General features: G+C 41.5%; 1 protein-coding gene across 2 annotated transcripts; it reads right to left on the bottom strand.

The window, feature by feature from the left end:
• Window positions 1-286: 286 nt before the first annotated feature.
• SKP1 (S-phase kinase associated protein 1) lies at window positions 287-18,840 on the bottom strand. 2 transcript variants are annotated; one of them, XM_033181222.1, is made up of 6 exons: window positions 18,667-18,840; window positions 15,414-15,510; window positions 9,015-9,088; window positions 4,619-4,762; window positions 1,875-2,015; window positions 287-1,185 (listed from the first exon to the last, which is right to left on the bottom strand). In XM_033181222.1, exons 2-6 carry the CDS (start codon window positions 15,508-15,510, stop codon window positions 1,150-1,152), a joined length of 492 nt encoding a protein of 163 aa, XP_033037113.1. In that variant the 5' UTR covers window positions 18,667-18,840; the 3' UTR covers window positions 287-1,149. The 2 variants fall into 2 exon arrangements, with proteins under 2 accessions (XP_033037113.1, XP_033037114.1); XM_033181223.1 differs by having other exon boundaries at window positions 18,498-18,797.
• Window positions 18,841-19,258: the final 418 nt, after the last annotated feature.

Genomic DNA, 19,258 nt, shown 5'->3' with positions numbered 1-19,258 from the left:
CAAAATTTGTGAGCCATCTCAAGCCATCAAAAAAACTTCATTCTATTCTAGGAGAGAAGCTAAAAACAATGACAGAGTAATGTTGTGTTAAGAATTAAAGTACTAGCTCCAGTTAGGCATATAAATGACAATTAGAAGGGACAGAAGTTACGGTTATGTCAGCAGCCTCCAGTGAGCTAGGATATGAAATAAGTCTTTTCAAGCTAAACAAATATATATACACATTCAACCCATTTAAGTGAAGAGACACATTTAAGTCCACAAAAGCAAACTTAACTACCTACTATATAACTTACTTTTTATTGAAAGTATCTTGCATTCATGATGGATGCTTTCTGGGTTTTACCACATATTTTAATGATAAAAGTTAAATTATTTTTTACATGCAAGTAGTGTGAATAATTTTCCCCACATGGGAACACTGATTATAAAAAGATGACATCCCACATGGGTTAAGTGTCTTTTTAATTGAAAAGCTAACAAACTATCCAGTTACATTTCTCCCAAAAACCCACAAACTGGGTAGTAACTGAGTCTCTAGGCAATATATTTAAAACTAAAAGGATTAAAAATAAAATTAAAGAAAAAGAAAACACGTCCTCAGATGCAATGAAGGGAGCCCTGCTACATACAGGTTAATCAATACAGTGGTACTCCTTGACTGCAGGAGGCTGGAAGACATCCTAGTAACTCCACTCAGAACATTTACCTCAAGAAGCCTTTTTCCAGTTCCCAACTCATGAATAAAGAGAGTATTTTGTTAATTCTATTCCAAAAAACTTTTTTGCAACTTGTTTTATTTACAATGCCAACTTTCAAAAGGTCACTAAAGTTAACTGGACAATAAACTAGGCAGAAATTGCTTTACAAAAAAGAGGGAAAGCCCAAAATGCCACTTATAGAGAACCCACAGTTCAGTTTTATTCAGAGCAAAGAAAAAAGAAACTTTCGATCATACTAGAAGAAACTCAGCCATAGGTTTGGAATCTATACTCTAACTACACATGCAATGAGGACAATATTCTGCTAATACAATTGACTTGCTGCTGCATTTGTCTACTGTTTGTCTAATATTAACAATTATAAACAGAGCAGTGCAACTAGTATTTGGAACAATCCTTACAGTGTTACAGTGTCAGGCACAACATTTCACTTCTCTTCACACCACTGGTTCTCTTTGCGTACCTAAAAGAGATGAATATAAGGAAGTACCTTAACTTGAGTAGTCTTTCCTAAGACTTATAATACTACCTACTGATTCATTGACAGCCAGTGAGTTGAGTCAGAACTGAGAACAGATGGAAAATTAGAATAACATCAGATTAAGACTATATTTCCGGATTTCCTTTCTTTGCCTCCCATGGTTTTTATTCTGCCCTGCTGAAATTATGAACAAAGCAAAAGCAATGGGCAATTTACTGAAGTCAACAGAGCAAATTCAGTTAATTCATTCGCATAATTTCAGTCTGTAGTCATGTCAACAAAATCATTCTGATCTATTATTTCATTTCCTCCCCTCATTAAGTTACTCTAAAGTACCCTAGCATACACTTCTGTATAGGGCTTGCTTTTCTGAAGTCAGATATGTATGGTCTACACAGAAAGTTGCAGGTGCCAAAACTAGTAACTGTTAATACAGTAACAAGAGCTCTTCTCATTGAAAACTAATTGTTCTTATGCTTAAAATGCAGTATCACCTAAGTGTTCAGATTCATAAAGACAGACCAGTAAGAGTATGTTTAAGACACATAAAGTACATATTATCCCTGAAGTATCAAGACTACTTGATACAGTCACCTCTTTTCCTGGCATGTTATAGGCGTTAGTCCCTTTTTAAGAGCATGTGATCAAAGACAAAACTTTGTGCTATCTACCTGGGCTTCCTCCTCTTCAGTAAAGTCATTTTTGATATTGAAGGTCTTGCGAATCTCCTCAGGAGTCTTCCCCTTGATCATATTGGCAACAGTCTTGCATGTAACATCAAGCAAACCTTTGATGTCTAAGTAGTTTGCAGCCTGTAAAGACACAGTTGTTTTCCTTAAAGTATACTTGATGTTTTAAACTAAATCCAAAGTTAATGATTGACACTCCATATCTAATAAAGCTTAAAATGCTAATTTTAAATTAAAGGGAGAATAAATCACTCATAAGTTCTGTGAAAGACTTTTATGTGACCTTCTTTGTTACACCTCTATAATGTTGCATCCCTCTGCTTCCTTAACCAAACTATACTAGCTCAAATGTTAAATAACGGCCACTACTGTTGTGTATGTGTGTACACATGCACACAAATACCACATCAGGTCTTGGCAAAAACATTTGTCCACACTTGAAGAGTTCAAACATAAGCAGTTACAGCACTACACTTTATTGATCTCTTTTTAAAAAACAGGTTTTGGTTTCATTGACTTTATTGTTTACCTGTTTTCTATTTCATTGATTTCTGCCCTTTAATATTCTCATTCTTCTGTTTACTTTAATTTCATCCTTTACTAGTTTCTTAAGGTGGAAGCTTAGATCACCGATTTGAAACTTTTTTCCTTTCTAATAATATAGGTATTTCATTCCATCAGTTTCCTTCTAAGTAATTCTTTAGCTGCATCTCACAGATTTTTCATGTGTTTTATTTCCATTCAGCTCAAAATACTTTCTTTTTATTTCTTCTTTGACCCGTAGCTTACCTGCAAATGTGTTAGTTTAAAAGTAGTGCAGATTTTTCCAGATATCTTTCTTTTTTTTTTTTTTTTTTTTTTTTTTGAGACGGAGTCTCGCTCTGCCGCCCAGGCTGGAGTGCAGTGGCCGGGTCTCAGCTCACTGCAAGCTCCGCCTCCTGGGTTCACGCCATTCTCCTGCCTCAGCCTCCCAAGCAGCTGGGACTACAGGCGCCCGCCATGTCGCCCGCTAGTTTTTTGTATTTTTAGTAGAGACGGGGTTTCACCATGTTAGCCAGGATGGTCTCGATCTCCTGACCTTGTGATCCGCCCGTCTCGGCCTCCCAAAGTGCTGGGATTACAGGCTTGAGCCACCGCGCCCAGCCCCAGATATCTTTCTGTTTGTGATTTCTAATTCCATTGCAGTCAGAAGACAAACTTTGTATGACTTGAATCCTTTTACGATACTTTTTTTTTTTTTGAGACACCATCTCACTCTGTCACCCAGGCTGGAATTCAGTGGCATGATCTCAGCTTACTGCAACCTGCACCTCCCAGGTTCAGCCGATTCTCTTACCTCAGTCTCCCAAGTAGCTGGGATTACAGGTGCATGCCTCCACACCCAGCTAATTTATTTATTTATTTATTTTTGAGATGGGACTCTCGCTCTGTCACTGGAGGGCAGTGGTGCGATGTTGACTCACTGTAAGCTCCACCTCCCGGGTTCACGCCATTCTCCTGCTCAGCCTCCCAAGTAGCTGAGACTACAGGTGCCTGCCACCACGCCCGGCTAATTTTTTGTATTTTTAGTAGAGATGGGATTTCACCATGTTAGCCAGGACAGTCTTGATTTCCTGACCTTGTGATCCTCCCGTCTCGGCCTCCTAAAGTGCTGGGATTACAGGTGTGAGCCACTGTGCCCAGCCTAAAACATTATATGTAATGATAGCAGAATACATATTCTTTTCAAATGTATATTACCAAGACAGACCATGTCCTGGGCCATAAAACAAGTCTCGGCCAGGCGCAGTGGCTCACGCCTGTAATCCCAACACTTGGGAGGGTGAGGCGGGTGGATCACTTGAGGCTAGGAGTTCGAGACCAGCCTGGCCAGCATGATGAAACCCCATCTCTACTAAAAATATAAAAAATTAGCTGGGTGTGATGGCTCATGCCTGTAATCTCAGCTACTCAGAAGGCTAAGGCAGGAGAATCGCTTGAACCCGGGAGGTGGAGGTTGCAGTGAGCCAAAATCACACCACTGCAACCCAGCCTGTGTGACAAGAGTGAAACTCTGTCTCAAAAAAAAAAAAAAATAGAAATAGAAATAAAAATAAAAATAAAAAAATATATAAAATGTTTTATAAATGTCCATTAAGACAATTTGGTCAATAGTGTTATATCAAGTTATCCTGATTTCTGTCTAGTTATATTAACTGAGAGAGGTGCTGAAATCTCTAGGATTGTCACTTTGTGGACTTCTTTGAGTTCTACTGAGTTTTGTTTCACTTCTTGGAAGTTCTGCTTCTAGGCAGATAAACATTTATAACTGTTACGTCTTTTTAAAAAACTGATCCCCTTATCAATATGAAATAATCCTCTTTAACCCTGGTAATATTCTTTCCCTCCAAACCTATTTTAATATAGTTACTCCAGCTTTCTTTTGACTCGTGTTAGTGTAGTGTATCTTCTTCCATTCTTTAAACCTAGCTGTGTCTATATATTTAAAGTGGGTTTCTTATAGACAGCATAGCTAAGCTTGCTTTTCTGATCTGGTAATTTCTGCCTTTTAGCTGTGTTTAGACCATTTACATTTAGTGTGTTACTGATATGTGGATTTAAATATGGCATTACATTTGAATTTAGAGAGTATTAAAATTCAGTGTCAATGAAGTTAGCAACTTTTAAATCTATAAGAAGTGTTTAAAGGCTCTGGAATAGAGCTATCTTACACATTAAAAACTTACCAGAATGAGTTCAAAAAGTGTTCCTTGGTCAACTTTCAGGAATTCTTGGTCCCAAACAGGGATATCGTCTGTTCGCTTTTCTTTGTTCTCATCATCTTCAGGAGGAGGAGGGTCATCCTTGTGGTGGGTGCACCACTGAATGACCTACAACAACAAAAGTTCATTCCTCTGTGGCATTTTGTCACAAGGTACTCATTCGAATCACTGCTGGGACAACTTATCCCTATACTGGAATAATAACTAGCTAGAGGTTGACTTGAGCCATTAACAGCCAAGCTTGAAAAGCAAAAATGAAGAATCTTTATAACCCTAGAAGGGAGAAGATCTTATTAGATAAAAGCAAGCCATGCTGACAGAGTACTGTACTTGACTACATTAAAAAGCTTCTATGCAAAAAGAAAAGTTAGACAGGACAATGACTGGAAGATACCTGCAGTATGTACAATGATTAGCCGAGAGAATGTAAAATGTTTAAAAAATCATTATAGAGAAATGGGTTAATGATATGTACAGGCAATAAATGAAATGTGAAAGGCCAAACATAAGGAACACTCAACTTTACCAGAAGCAAAACTAACACTATGGATACTTCTCTAGATTGAAAAAAATCAAGAAACTGATACTAATTGTTGGGCAACAGTGGAAAGGAAACACGAACTCTATAGAGAGTATAAATTGGTATAACCCCTTTGAAAGCTAATCCAGCACTCCTCAGTTAAAACTGAATATGTACATGTATTGTAACCAGGAAATTCCAAATACCCCAGACATAGGTGTAAGACTATTGGGTGTAGGAACAAAGCAGGAAAAGCCCCAAAATTCCCTTAATAGGAGAATAATTACTTCATAAAGTTTCAGGAAGCTGATTACCTAGACTATAAATACCAGCATAAAGACCAAAATCAATACTGAAAGTGTTTTCAGTTGTAGAATCTAGGCAGTGGCTACATGGGTGTCTACTGTGACAAAAATTCTTTCAATTTTTCTGTATGGTTAAAACTTTTTCATAGCAAAATGTTGGAGGAATAAACAATGCTGAGAGAAAATGACAGGGTCAAGAAATTATACTGCCAGGATACAAAAAAAAAAAAAAAAAAAAGAAAACAATTTCAATAAGGAAAAGCCAAGCAATGGGTTTTTTGTTTGTTTTTGAGACAAGGTCTCACTGTGTCACCCAGGCTGGAATGCAGTGCCGTGATCATGGCTCACTCGACCTCCTGTGCTTGAGCGATCCTCCCACCTCAGCCTCCCAAGTAGCCTGGCTCATTTTTGTATTTTGTTTCTGTAGACATAACGTTTCATCATGTTGCAAACTCCTGAACTCAAGCAATTCACCCACCTTGCCCTCCCAAAGTGTTGGGATTACAAGTATGAGCCACCGTGCCTGGCCAGCAAAAGGTTTTTGTTTTTAATTTTGAGACGGAGTTTCACTCTTGTTGCCCAGGCTGGAGTACAATGGCGCTATCTTGGCTCACTGCAACCTCCACCTCTTGGGTTCAAGCAATTCTCCTGCCTCAGCCTCCTGAGTAGCTGGGATTACAGGTACCTGCCACAATGCCCAGCTAATTTTTAAAAATATTTTTAGTTGGCCAGGCTGGTCTCGAACTCCTGACCTCAGATGATCCACCCGCCTTGGCCTCCCAAAGTGCTGGGATTACAGGCGTGAGCCACCGCGACCAGCTAAGGGTTTTTAATGAAATAAATAATAGCTTCTTAAGAAGTATTCCACTTGGCCGGGCGCGGTGGCTCAAGCCTGTAATCCCAGCACTTTGGGAGGCCGAGATGGGCGGATCACGAGGTCAGGAGATCGAGACCATCCTGGCTAACATGGTGAAACCCCGTCTCTACTAAAAATACAAAAAACTAGCCGGGCGAGGTGGCAGGCGCCTGTAGTCCCACCTACTTGGGAGGCTAAGGCAGGAGAATGGCATGAACCCGGGAGGCGGAGCTTGCAGTGAGCCGAGATTGCGCCACTGCATTCCAGTCTGGGCGACAGAGCGAGACTCCGCCTCAAAAAAAAAAAAAAAAAAAAAAAAAAGAAGTATTCCACTTATATAAGAAAAGAAACAAATGTCAATTAATATTTGCTTATCCAGGCATTTAAAACACTCTAAACTTGGGCACAGTGGCTCATACTTGTAATCCCAGCACTTTGGAAGGCTGAGGCAGGATGACTGCTTAAGGCCAGAAGTTCAAGACTAGCCTGGGCAATACAGAGAGACCCCATCTCTACAAAAAATGATAATAATAATAATAGGCTGGGCACTGTGGCTCACACCTGTAATCCTAGCACTTTGGGAGGCCGAGGTGGGTGACTTACTTGAGCCCAGAAGTTCAAGACCAGCCTGGGTAACATGGTGAAACCCTGTCTCTATAAAAAAATACAAAAATGAGATAGGAGTGGTTATGCACACCGACGGTCCCAGCTACTCAGAAGATTGATGCAAGAGAATCACTTGAGCCCAGGAGGTTGACGCTGTAGTGAGCCCTGTGCCATTGCACTCCAATCTGGGCAAGAGTGTGACATTCTGTCAAAAAAAAAAAAAAACTACCACTACTAACAAAAAATAAAAATTTAAAAATAAAAACCTCTTAAAAGGATATATAAGAAACTAATGCCTAGGTTCACAACGGGTGGCGCCAGGAAGTCTCTACAAAAATAAAAAAATTAGCTGGGCATGGTAGCGGGTGCCTGTAATCCCAGCTACTTGGGAGGCTGAGGCAGGAGAATTGCTTGAACCTGGAAGGTGGAGGTTGCAGTGAGCTGAAATTGTGCCACTGCTCTCCAGCCTGGGCAACACAGTGAGATCAAAAACAAACAAACAAACAAACAAAAAAATTCAGGTTGGCCGGGCATGGTGGCTCCACCTGTAATCCCAGCACTTTGGGAGGCCAAGGCAGGGAAATCACCTGAGGTCAGGAGTTGGAGACCAACCTGGCAACATGGTGAAAACCTGTCTCTACTAAAAAATACAAAAATTACCGGCATGGTGGTGGGTGTCTGTAATCCCAGCTATTCGGGAGGCTGAGGCAGGGAGAATTACTTGAACCTAGAAGGCAGAGGCTGCAGTCAGCTAAGATCACACCACTGCACTCCAGCCTGGGCCACAGGGCGAGACTCCATCTCAAAAAAAAAAAGAAAAAACACAGACAAATCACCTTTCATTTTGTTATATGGAAAAAAAAAACAAACAAACATAGAAATGTATAGTTTGCTACCTTAAGAATGGGGGAAAAGACTGGGTACGGTGGCTCACGCCTGTAATCCCAGCACTTTGGGAGGCCGAGGTGGGCAGATCACGAGGTCAAGAGATCAAAACCATCCTGGCCAACATGGTGAAACCCCGTCTCTACTGAAAATACAAAAATTAGCTGGGCATGGTGGTGTGCACCTGTAGTCCCAGCTACTTGGGAGGCTAAGGCAGGAGAATCACTTGAACCCGGAAGGCAGAGGTTGCAGTGAGCCAAGATCATGCCACTGCACTACAACCTAGCAACAGAGCAAGATGCCGGTCTCAAAAAAAAAAAAAAAAGCGGGGGGAAAACACACTTACTTGTTAATACCTGTATTACAAATACTAAAAGGATAAACTGCTACCGGAAAGGGGACTGGAATAGATAAGGACAGAAATGGGAACAAAGGGTTACATATTCCTGTCTTATGACTTTAGCCATTTCAAAATTATAAATCTAAGAAAGATAGTCACAATTCAATTCCACCATGCTCTAGAAGTGGTATCTTTACAGAAGACTATTTAACAATATCTACCAAAGTTTAGGTATATAAGCCGACCTGTGATCCAGATATTCTACATGTAGATCATCCTTCCTAGAGAAGTGTTTGCATAGGTATACACAGTACAGATGCCCAATAAATGACAATAGTCAACTGTGGCAAGAAAGCAGATAGAACTTTTTTCTGTATATTTTAAGAACATACAGGCCGGGCGCGGTGGCTCAAGCCTGTAATCCCAGCACTTTGGGAGGCCGAGACGGGCGGATCATGAGGTCAGGAGATCGAGACCATCCTGGCTAACACGGTGAAACCCCGTCTCTACTAAAAAAATACAAAAAACTAGCCGGGCGCGGTGGCGGGCGCCTGTAGTCCCAGCTACCCGGAGGCTGAGGCAGGAGAATGGCGTAAACCCGGGAGGCGGAGCTTGCAGTGAGCTGAGATCTGGCCACTGCACTCCAGCCTGGGCGACAGAGCGAGACTCCGTCTCAAAAAAAAAAAAAAAAAAAAGAACATACAAACATCACTCAAGTAAGCGTTTTAAGAACATTCAAATTTAAAATTTTAAGCAGTAAATTCTAACATAGATTGTTGAATTACTTATATTAATCAATTAGTGTTATATATTAAGCAGAATGAACTTAAACTCTTTAAAGACCTTACCTTTTTTAATATTGCTGCATTCACATTTGGTAGAGGAACTGGGTCATCATCTCCTTCATCATCCATTCCCAAATCTAAGAAAACCAGAAGAAAGTTTCTATTTTCTAATTCCATTATAATACTTATACCAACCAAGCTATGTCTCAAAACATAAGAGTCAGCCCCCATATCCATGAGTTCTACACCTGTGGATTCAACCAACCACAGATTGAACATACTGGGAAAAAAAAAAGGATGGCTGTGTCTGTACTAAACATGTAGACTTGTTTCCTTGTCATTATTCCCTAAACAATACAGTATAAAAACTACTTACATAGCATTTACATTGTATTTGGTATTGTAAGTAATCTAGAGAGGATTTTAAGTATACAAGGTGATGTGCATATGTTATATGGCAACACTATACTATTATAAGAGACTTGAGTACTGGTGGATTTTGGTATCCACAGGGGTGTCCTAAAACCAATCCCCCATGGATACCAAGGGACGACTCTAACTTTTAAGACATGTCTGAAAGAATATAAAAAGGACTTTACTTAGAACAGCTCTCTTAGGAGCATTTAAAAATTGGTGGCTCCTAACGATGGAGTCCATAAAACCACCCAAAACTACATAAACTTGTGTGAGTAGACAAATAAAGGAATATTACATTTAAAAAAGGTCTTAATTAGGAGGAGAAGTGATTTAGTAAGTTGGGCTTGAATGACTGGGCAGCCATCTGAAAAAATTAAAGATGGACCCTTCCTTACCCCTTTACATCAAATTCTCCAGATGAACTGTATTTTAAAAAGTAAAATAAGGACAACTATTACAGTTAATAAAATGTCGATCTATTCACATCTGAAACCCACAGATGTGTGTATACATACACACACTAAAAACACTAAAAATACACACACACACACATACACACACACACACACAACCATGCAGCCACTGACAAAAACAAGGCAGACAGCTCCAAACATAATGGTATGATCCCAAGATTAAGGTTTTTAACAAGGTTAAAAAAAATTATCCAAATAAAAATAGAAATCGCTTTTTTCCAACAGGATATATGAGAAAGAGTTAATATTATGTGTAAGGAAGTTAAAGTACATAGGTTAAGGGACACAATTATGGGGCTATCAATAATCCAGGCACAAGATGATAGCCTGGACAAGGTTTGTAGCTAAGGAGGTGGTAAGAAATGACCTAATTCTGTCTGCATTTTGAAGGTAGAAACAATAGAATTTGCCAACAGAAGCCAAGTAGAATGTGAAACGAGTTAACACTAAGGTTTATGGCATGAAAAGGATGAAGTTGCCACCAATTGATAAGGGGAAGGCTGACAGAGGAACTATTATTTTTAGGAAGAGAGGATCAAGAGCTCTAGTTTCCTAAATGTAAATTATTAGATATCCAAGGGCAGTTGTATGTTCAAGTCCAGAAATCAAGAGAAGAAATCAGAACTGTAAGTAAGTTTGGGAATTGGTGTATAGATGGTTTATAATGCTATGACACTATGATCAAGCAAATGAATGTGTATAGATATAGTGAAGAGGTCCAAAGATGAAGCCCTGGGGAACTGCAGGCTTTAAAGACTGGAAGACAGAAGGGTGTGAGGTAAGTACTAAGTGGAATTTTAGGAACCAAGTGAAGAGGGGAATAATCAAGCATCAAATAATGTCAACAGGTCTAGATAAGAACTGAAAATGGACAATGCACTTGATGACATGGGGTTCACTGAGCTTTATTTATAAGCAGTTCCAGTGGAGTGGTAAAGATGAGAGTAGATTCAAAAATAATTCATGTTATCTTGCATGGATGGATTCACTCATCTCCGCTCTCTTCTCCCTCCCACCAATGCCTATCCCTGATCCTATCTCAGCTTAGAGTAAAACTGTAAAATGACAATGTCTCATGTAAAGCTCTGTGTGGAACAAGTCGCTTATGTCTTTCCTGAACAAGTATGAAATCTTTTTCATCAGGTGAGAGAAAGAAGTTATAAAATGTAAAATACTTTGGTCTTGAGAACTAAGATATCAGAGGAAACATACAGAAAACCAGCTTGTTTAGATCCAAATGTAATTTGGAATGAGGCTTAACTCACACTAAAAATAAGGCTTTTGGCCAGGCACGGTGGCTCACGCATGTAATCCCAGTACTTTGGGAGGCCAAGGTGGGTGGATCACCTGAAGTCAGGAGTTCGAGACCAGCCTGGCTAACATGGTGAAACCCCATTTCTACTAAAAATACAAACAAATTGGCCAGGTGTGGTGGCTCATGCCTGTAATCCCAGCACTTTGGGAGACAGAGGCAGGCAGATCACAAGGTCAGGAGTTCGAGACCAGCCTGACCAACACGGTGAAACCCCATCTCTACTAAAAATACAAAAAACTAGCCGGGTGTGGTGCTGCACGCCTGTAGTCCCAACTACTCAGAAGGCTGAGGCAGAAGAATCACTTGAACCCAGGAGGCAGAGGTTGCAGTGAGCCGAGATTGTGCCATTGCACTCTAGCCTGGGTGACAGAGTGAGACTCCGTCTCAAAAAAAAAAAAAAAGCTGGGCATGGTGGTGGCACGTGCCTGTAATCCCAGCTACTTGGGAGGCTGAGTCAGCAGAACTGCTCGAACCCATGAGGCAGAGATTGCAGTGAGCCGAGATTGTGCCACTGCACTCCAGCCTGGGCAATAAGAGTGAAACTCCATCTCAAAAAAATAATAATAATAAAAAAACAAGGCTTTTATGACTGTAAAGGATCGTAAAGCTAATTTTTTATTTTTTGTAAAGACAGGGTCTTGCTATGTTGTCCAGGCTGGTTTTGAACTCCTGGACTCAAGCAATCCTCTTTAAATCCTCCAGCATTTAAACTAAGGATGTACAATATTTTTTGCTTTCAGACTAAAAGCACAAGTAGCAACAGTCATTCCTTTACGCTATTCAGTTTCAGGGACTTCTGAAAGACATCTGTATCCTGATACTGTACCCTGGACCTGAACTAATCATCCAATCCACATGTAAATGTGCCAGGAGTCTCGCTTCTGATTGTCCTGTGGATTAAAAGGTTTTATTTTTGTTTTCTAAGTCACATAAAACCCATAACCAGAGATACTGCAGATGGAAAACAAGAAAAGCAGTAAGTTGCCAAATTCAAAAGACTCCAGTCCTCAAGAGGCCAGAATCTTATGTAAGCCATTGGTACTTAAGATAAAACCATTCATCTGATTCCCAAAGGCAATGGAGTAAAAGAATAATTTAACTGTTGCTAACTGCCTATCAGTCCACTTACTTCAGTGATCAAAGTTGGCATGGTAAGTCTTCAAGATGCCCTATGTTTTTAAAATTGGCAAATGCTTCTTTGAAGCAGCACAGGACAGATTAGTGTGTCAGGCACCAAGATAAAATAAAGAACACTTTCAATGCCAAAGCAAGTATTCGGGCAGCAATTCAGGTATCAGTTTCTACATCTTCTGGATAAAACCTTACTCACTTGGCCTTTTAGGGACACTTGGATTACTTTCACTTTTTTTTAGTGAGCATAACATACTTCTTCATTCAATAGGTACTTGATGAACAGTGACTATGGGATGTACCAAGCAGTTTACAACTTAGTAGAAGTTATCTTAAGTTACCAGAATACAGGACTTTAAGGGCCACCATGATTGGTACCAGTTACTAAAGAGAATTCTAAGCTTTTATCAAAAAACAGATGTCACCCACGTAGAAAACAAAACGGAAGACACATCTCTGTAATTCAGCTTCTGCCTCTACCACACCTAAGTATCTGCAGCTAGAAGTCCTCTAACTTATTAACTATGAAATTCTAAGGACCAGTCTACAGTATATAAATCTGGCAATCACTCTAGTCACCTAGAAATGTCCCCTTTTCCCTTAACTTGCACAAATCCTACTCTACTAATTCTCTACTACTGACTTCTATACTCTTTAGCACCCCAGCTCCAATATCATCATCTTCCAGAGTTAAACTCCCATAACCCAATATATAAAACAAGTCTCCTTATCTCTAGCAGTCTAACTCTGGGGCCAATATTCACAAACTCAATCACCCAGTAGACTGCTACATAGATCTTCTGAAGGAATCTCAAACATGGTTTAAGCTCAAAGTCATTTTCTTCTCCATTCCTCTCAAACCCATTTTCAGCTCTACCAACTACAGTATCGCAATTCCATCCCACTCTAACTGAAAACCTTATTTTTACTTTCCCTAGCACACCCTGTCTACTTTACTTCAGAATGATCTCCCAAAACATCCTAATTTTACTGGATTTAAATATCATCTCAGCTGGGCTTAATGGCTCACGCCTGTAATTCCAACACATTGGGAGGCTGACGTGGGAGGATCACCTGAGGTCAGGAGTTTGAGACCAGCCTAACATGGAGAAACCTCGTCTCTACTAAAAATACAAAATGAGCTGGGCATGGTGGCACATGCCTGTAATCCCAGCTACCTGGGAGGCTGAGGCAGGAGAAGTGCTTGAACCTCGGAGGCAGAGGTGGCAGTGAGCTGAGATCGCACCTCTGCACACCAGGCTGGGCAACAAGAGCAAAACTCAGCCTCAAAAAAATAAATAAATAGAAGAAATATCCTCACCAGTACTACATACTGCAATCTCTTCAAGACTGAAGCATAACACTAGCCAAGATGTTCCCACGGAGCCACTTGGCATGCAACTTTGTTAATGTGCTAATTACACCATGTGACAAGTTTGTGTTGTTTGTGTCTGGCTTCCCTCCTAGTTTATAAGTTCTTCAAGGGCAAAGGCCATGTCTCACTTACCTTCTTTTCACCAGCACCAATGTTGGCATATAACCCTTCTCTTCGTTTAAGTATTTATAAGCTACTGATCTTCCCTACGTAAAAAACCTCTGACATTTAAGTACTAAGAACACTCAATACTACTGAGTTTTTTTCATCAATTCCAGACACTGATTTGTATCACCCCACTGGTAATACTTAAAAGAGATCCACATTAACTAGTGAGTTTCAAGATCTGTTTTCTAACTCACTTCCTTGTGCTGCATATATACTTTATAGCAGTTTCAGGGGAATGACAAAATGGACAAAAGAGAAACCTTGTTTAAAAAAAAAAAAATTCTGCCTGGCACAGTGGCTCATGCCTGTAATGTGGCTCTTCCTAGTACTTTGGGGTGCTGAGGTGGGAAGATGGCTTGAGTTATCTATAAGTGTGAGAACAGCCAGGGTAACATTTAGGCTGGGCGTGGTGGCTCACGCCTGTAATCCCCAGCATTTTGGGAGGCTCAGGCGGGCAGATCATGAGGTCACGAGTTTGAGACCAGCCTGACCAACATGGTGAAACCCTGTTTCTACTAAAAACACAAAAATTAGCCAGGCATGGTGGTGTGCACCTGTAATCCCAGCTACTTGGGAGGCTAAGGCAGGAGAATCACTTGAACCCGGAAGGCAGAGGTTGCAGTGAGCTGAGATCATGCCACTTGCACTCCAGCCTGGGCAACAGAGCAAGACTCCGTCTCAAAAAAAAAAAAAAAATTAAAAACTCAGCTGGGGCTGGGCACGGTAGCTCACTCCTGTGATCCCAGCACTTTGGGAGGCTGAGGCGGGCGGATCACCTGAGGTTGGGAGTTCGACACCAGCCTGACCAACATGGAGAAATCGCGTCTCTAAAAAAAATACAAAATTAGCTGGGCTTGCTGGCGCAAGCCTCTAATTCCAGCTATTCGGGAGGCTGAGGCAGGAGAATCGCTTGAACCAGGGAGACGAAGGTTACAGTGAGTCAAGATTGCAACATCGCACTTCAGGCTGGGCAACAAGAGCAAAAATCTGTCTCAAAGAAAATCAGCTGGATGTGGTGGCACGTGCCTGTAGTCCCAGTTATTCAGGAGGCTGAGGTGAGAGGATTGCTTAGCCGAGAAGGTTGAGGCTGCAGTGAGCCGTGACTGCACCACTGCACTCCAGCCTGGGCAAGAGTGAGACTCCGTCTCAAATAAATAAATAAATAAATAAAATCTACATAGCAATCCACAGAGCTCACTCCCTCCACTGAAATAAGGTGTTCTATTCAGCTACCATTATAAGATGGTATCTCTTTTCCAAAGACTTTAATTTCTGTCACTGGAACTTATGAATCCAAATTTACTTGAACAGAAATTAACCATTGCCTAAGGCTTGGCAATCACTTCAATGTTTATCACCTTATGATTTTATCCATTTAATTACAGAACAACCCTCACTAATTCAGACAATGCAGAAAGGATGACTTGTATCAGAAAAATGTAAGTTATAAAGAAAAAAATGTAAACTTTACCTCTTTATACTCTCAAGCACCTTATGACAGCCTGCTGCTCATATAAACTTAATATTCACAAATTATCTCAAATTACACATTTCCCCCCACCCAGGTTTTCCAATGAACTTACCTTCCAACATGGTCTTAATAGTCACAGATTGTTTGGCAATTTCCACATCAACTTCAAATATCTCTCCATCAGAACTCTGCAACTTAATTGAAGGCATCTAAAAACAAGTACATTCGATGTAAAATTTGAGAAAGAGTTCTACATGATATTTCATCAACTACAGTCCGTCAGAAGGCTATAACTTATTGACCACAAAGTTCTAAGGACCTACAATACATAATCCTGTAAAGCACTGTTGTAAGTAGTTATTCACAGGTTAGCCTGCAAGTATTTCTATTAACTTTTTTCAAAGTATAACTACCAGGAACAGAAGCTTTTAAGGCCTGCCCTACTGAACTTACTATTGGTATAAATTTAATAAAACATACATATTTGTATTTGCTTTCTGCCTGCCTTTCGTCTCCCAATGAATACTGGACTTCCATTTGAACAGTTAACTGCCACAATTAACTACATGCAAACCTAAGGAAGGTCAGTCCAAAATAAACAAGGCTACCAAATAAGATAGAAATTTTCCCCACAGTGAGACCTACCTGTGAAGATGAGTTCAGATCCAGAGAGTAAATCAGAATATGCTGATTTATGTCTGAGGCAATGCAAGACCATATACACAAGAATAAAATGATTTAAAGATAAGCAGATGTGAGTACAATTCCCTAAATCTAGTAAGAAGCTTCATTTCAGAGCGCTTTTTATCTTTCAGTACTGACTGTCCAGCTGACCAACTTTGAGATCTCTTGGCAAGAGCTCCATAATAATAACCTATTACTTGCTCTGAAAATGCATTTATTAATTCAGATTAATTATGAGTCACTAGGAAAAAGATAATCTTACATAAAAAGTTAAGCAATCAGGCTGGGCGCGGTGGCTCAAGCCTATAATCCCAGCACTTTGGGAGGCCGAGGCGGGTGGATCACGAGGTCAGGAGATCGAGACCATCCTGGCTAACATGGTGAAACCCCGTCTCTACCAAAAATACAAAAAATTAGCCAGGCATGGTGGCGGGCGCCTGTAGTCCCAGCTACTTGGGAGGCTGAGGCAGGAGAATGGCGTGAACCCAGGAGGCAGAGCTTGCAGTGAGCCGAGACCGCGCCACTGTACTCCAGCCTGGGTGGCAGAGCGAGACTCCGTGTCAAAAAAAAAAAAAAAAAAAAAAAAAGTTAAGCAATTAATTTCAAAGGACTTGAGTTCTGGCAAAAAAAAAAAAAAAAAAAAAGAATTTAAAATTAAAAGTCCAACAATTTCTTACCATCTTCAAATTCTTTTTTTAAAAAAGAAAACATACAAAAAAGAAAAACAACAACAAAAAGAGTAGCAATACCTGGTACAGATTAATTCAAGGCCTCTTAAAATTCACATACAACTTTTAAAAGGCCCATGCTTCTCAAGTATTCATAATCCAATGATGTCACTATTAACTTATGGTACCTCTGAAGTTTTCTAGGTGTGTTGTATTAAAAATCGCATATATTTTCACAAAAGTGTATCATTTGGCATTTAAAACATGCATCACACCCATTTTATGTTCAAAGACTTATGACCCATTACATCAGTTAAAATATTCATTCAACTTCTCTGAGACAATTGTCCCCAACCCCAAAGCAAACAGGTTTTTAGGCAAAGGAAGCAAAAAAGTAACGCATGTTTTAAAATCAGCCACTGAAATATCCTACTCTCACTCATCCATGGTTGGAGAGAATCAGATTTCACTTTGCAATTCACAAACATGTCTGCTTCTCCATGTTGCTTAGTGCTTGCCAATAATGCCGTTGTCCCTGCTCAATGGAGAAGGATCCAGAGTAGAGGACCCTTCCTGTGACAAGACAACAACAAAAGGTATCTCCAAAAGAAAATATTTTAACGTGAGTCCAATTTTTAATTATAAAACATTTAAACATGTAATTTTTATATCAGATAGTACTGAAATGAACAGTGCAGAATCACAAGTCTAACAATGCAGTTGATAAAATTACTCTAAAAACAAGACGACCGTTTCATATTTCTTTCAAATAACTCAAGTGCTTAGTCATAGTCAAATTCGTGGATTGGGTTACTCTTAAGGGAGTTGAGATCTTACTAAATAGCAGGTAGGCAATCGGTTAAATCTGTAATTCGATGCACTTGGTAATACTAAACTAAAAGATAAGTTTTAGTGTTACAGTAGAATAAAGTGCAAAATTTTTAAGTAATAATGGATGAAATTTTGATTTGAAATGTTTTCAAAACAATTCCATTCTAAAGAAAGAGGCCTAAAGGCTCCCGCACTTGTAAATAACTCTCCATGGCCAGCATAAAGTGGGTTCTATCACATCATAAAGGGGAAAAAAACCCTGCGTTTTAAGTGACCCGAAATTCTGACACTGCATTTAGACTGCACAGTGGAGGAGACTGTATTGTTCTATGACACAGATACATTCTATTGTGACGCTCTAATGGAAAAATGCATGTTCCTAAAACCCAAACGTGAAGTTCCCATTAAAAGTGAACCAAAGCAGGTGGACATCCTATTTCTTTAAAAGCCAGACACCTCGAGTTAAGTTATACACAGCTAAGGCTCCTACAAGTCACACCACTCTGAAGATGGTATCTGCTATCACAATAGTTATTTCAACGACTCCAAGTTATAGCAAAACAACGCGAAGAAATATTTAGAAGGAACAGGCGGCTATGTGCACAAACTCGGCGCCCGCACACAGTTAGCCAGGACCGACGGGTAGCTAGTGACGCCAGACACGGGGGAGAAAGGATGGCAGCCAAGAACCGGGCGGCCTCAGACCACCACCGCAGCTCTCCCTCCCGACCACAAAAGCCAGACACCGACACACGTCCATGCTCACGACAGCCAAGGGACCCCCATTCACAACCCCGCCGCCACCCCCGCCCTGGTCCCCGGGACAGCAGGCTTAAGGCCAAGAGAGGGCCCCGGCCATAGCCTGGGCCTTGCAGCAGAGCTCCGCGCCGGCTGACGCTCCGCCGGTGCAGAGAAAGCCCAGCCCGGGGCTCGGCTCACACTTATGGAGCGTTGTGAGGACGCGCGGCCAGAGGAGACCTCGCTGAATCGGGGGCGGAGAGGGTGAACGAGACCTGATGGTGTCTCCCGAAGAACGGGGTCGACAACACGATCCACCGGGCCCAAAAGAAGGCCAGGCCCAGTCACCGCCCGCCGCGGGCAGGCCCAAACCGCAGCAGTGAGGCCAGCCTGCATGCAATCCGGGCGCCACGACCCTTTCCAGCTCAGTGGGCGGCTACTCACGGTGTTCGGTGTTAAGGAGACTGCCGGCGGGAGGCTGACGAGAGCTAGGAGACGTCAGCTGAGGAAGAGAAAAGCTGAGGACGAAGCCACTACAGCGTCGCGGCGCGGCGTCTGCTTTATAGGAGAGGGCGCAGGCGCCGAGGACCCCGGGGCGCGCGGCGTCACACAGCGCCTGGGCTGGCCGCCGAGATCGCCTGACGGCAGGCCGAAGACGGCGGGGCGGGCCCAGGCCGGGAGGCGACGAGGAGCTGCTGGGGGCGGCTGGCCGGGGAGTCGGGGAACGGGAGAGCTTTCACCTTTCCCTAGCTCTGAAAGCGCCGCGCTCTCTCATCAATTGGGTGCCGAACCCCGACTGGCCTAGAAAGGTCTTTCAGGCAGGGGCGCCCTAAGCCGAGTAAAATACCCCAGTTAAAAGTCCTGGAAAAAACAAAACGGGGCGTGTGTGCGCCTATGTGTGTGTTCTTGGGAACAACAGAACGGGGCGTGTGCGTGTGTGTGTGTGTGTGTGTGTGTTCATTCCTGGGAGGGGCTGCGTGTGTGTGTACGCGCGTGTGTTCATTCCTGAGGTGTGTGTGTGCGCGCGCGGGTGTGT

This window comes from Trachypithecus francoisi, unplaced genomic scaffold, assembly GCF_009764315.1.
Source record: "Trachypithecus francoisi isolate TF-2019V2 unplaced genomic scaffold, Tfra_2.0 Lachesis_group2, whole genome shotgun sequence".
Taxonomy (NCBI): domain Eukaryota; kingdom Metazoa; phylum Chordata; class Mammalia; order Primates; family Cercopithecidae; genus Trachypithecus; species Trachypithecus francoisi.
Note: the sequence above shows the minus strand (reverse complement) of the source record. Positions and strands in the feature narration are given on the sequence as shown.

Coding starts and splice junctions, on each gene's coding strand:
- SKP1 (XM_033181222.1), bottom strand. CDS start 15,510: ATGCCTTCAATTAAGTTGCAGAGTTCTGATGGAGAGATATTTGAAGTT. Junction 9,089..15,413: donor TATTAAGACCATGTTGGAAG/GTAAGTTCATTG, acceptor TGGTTTTCTTAG/ATTTGGGAATGGATGATGAA. Junction 4,763..9,014: donor ATGCAGCAATATTAAAAAAG/GTAAGGTCTTTA, acceptor TTGTTGTTGTAG/GTCATTCAGTGGTGCACCCA.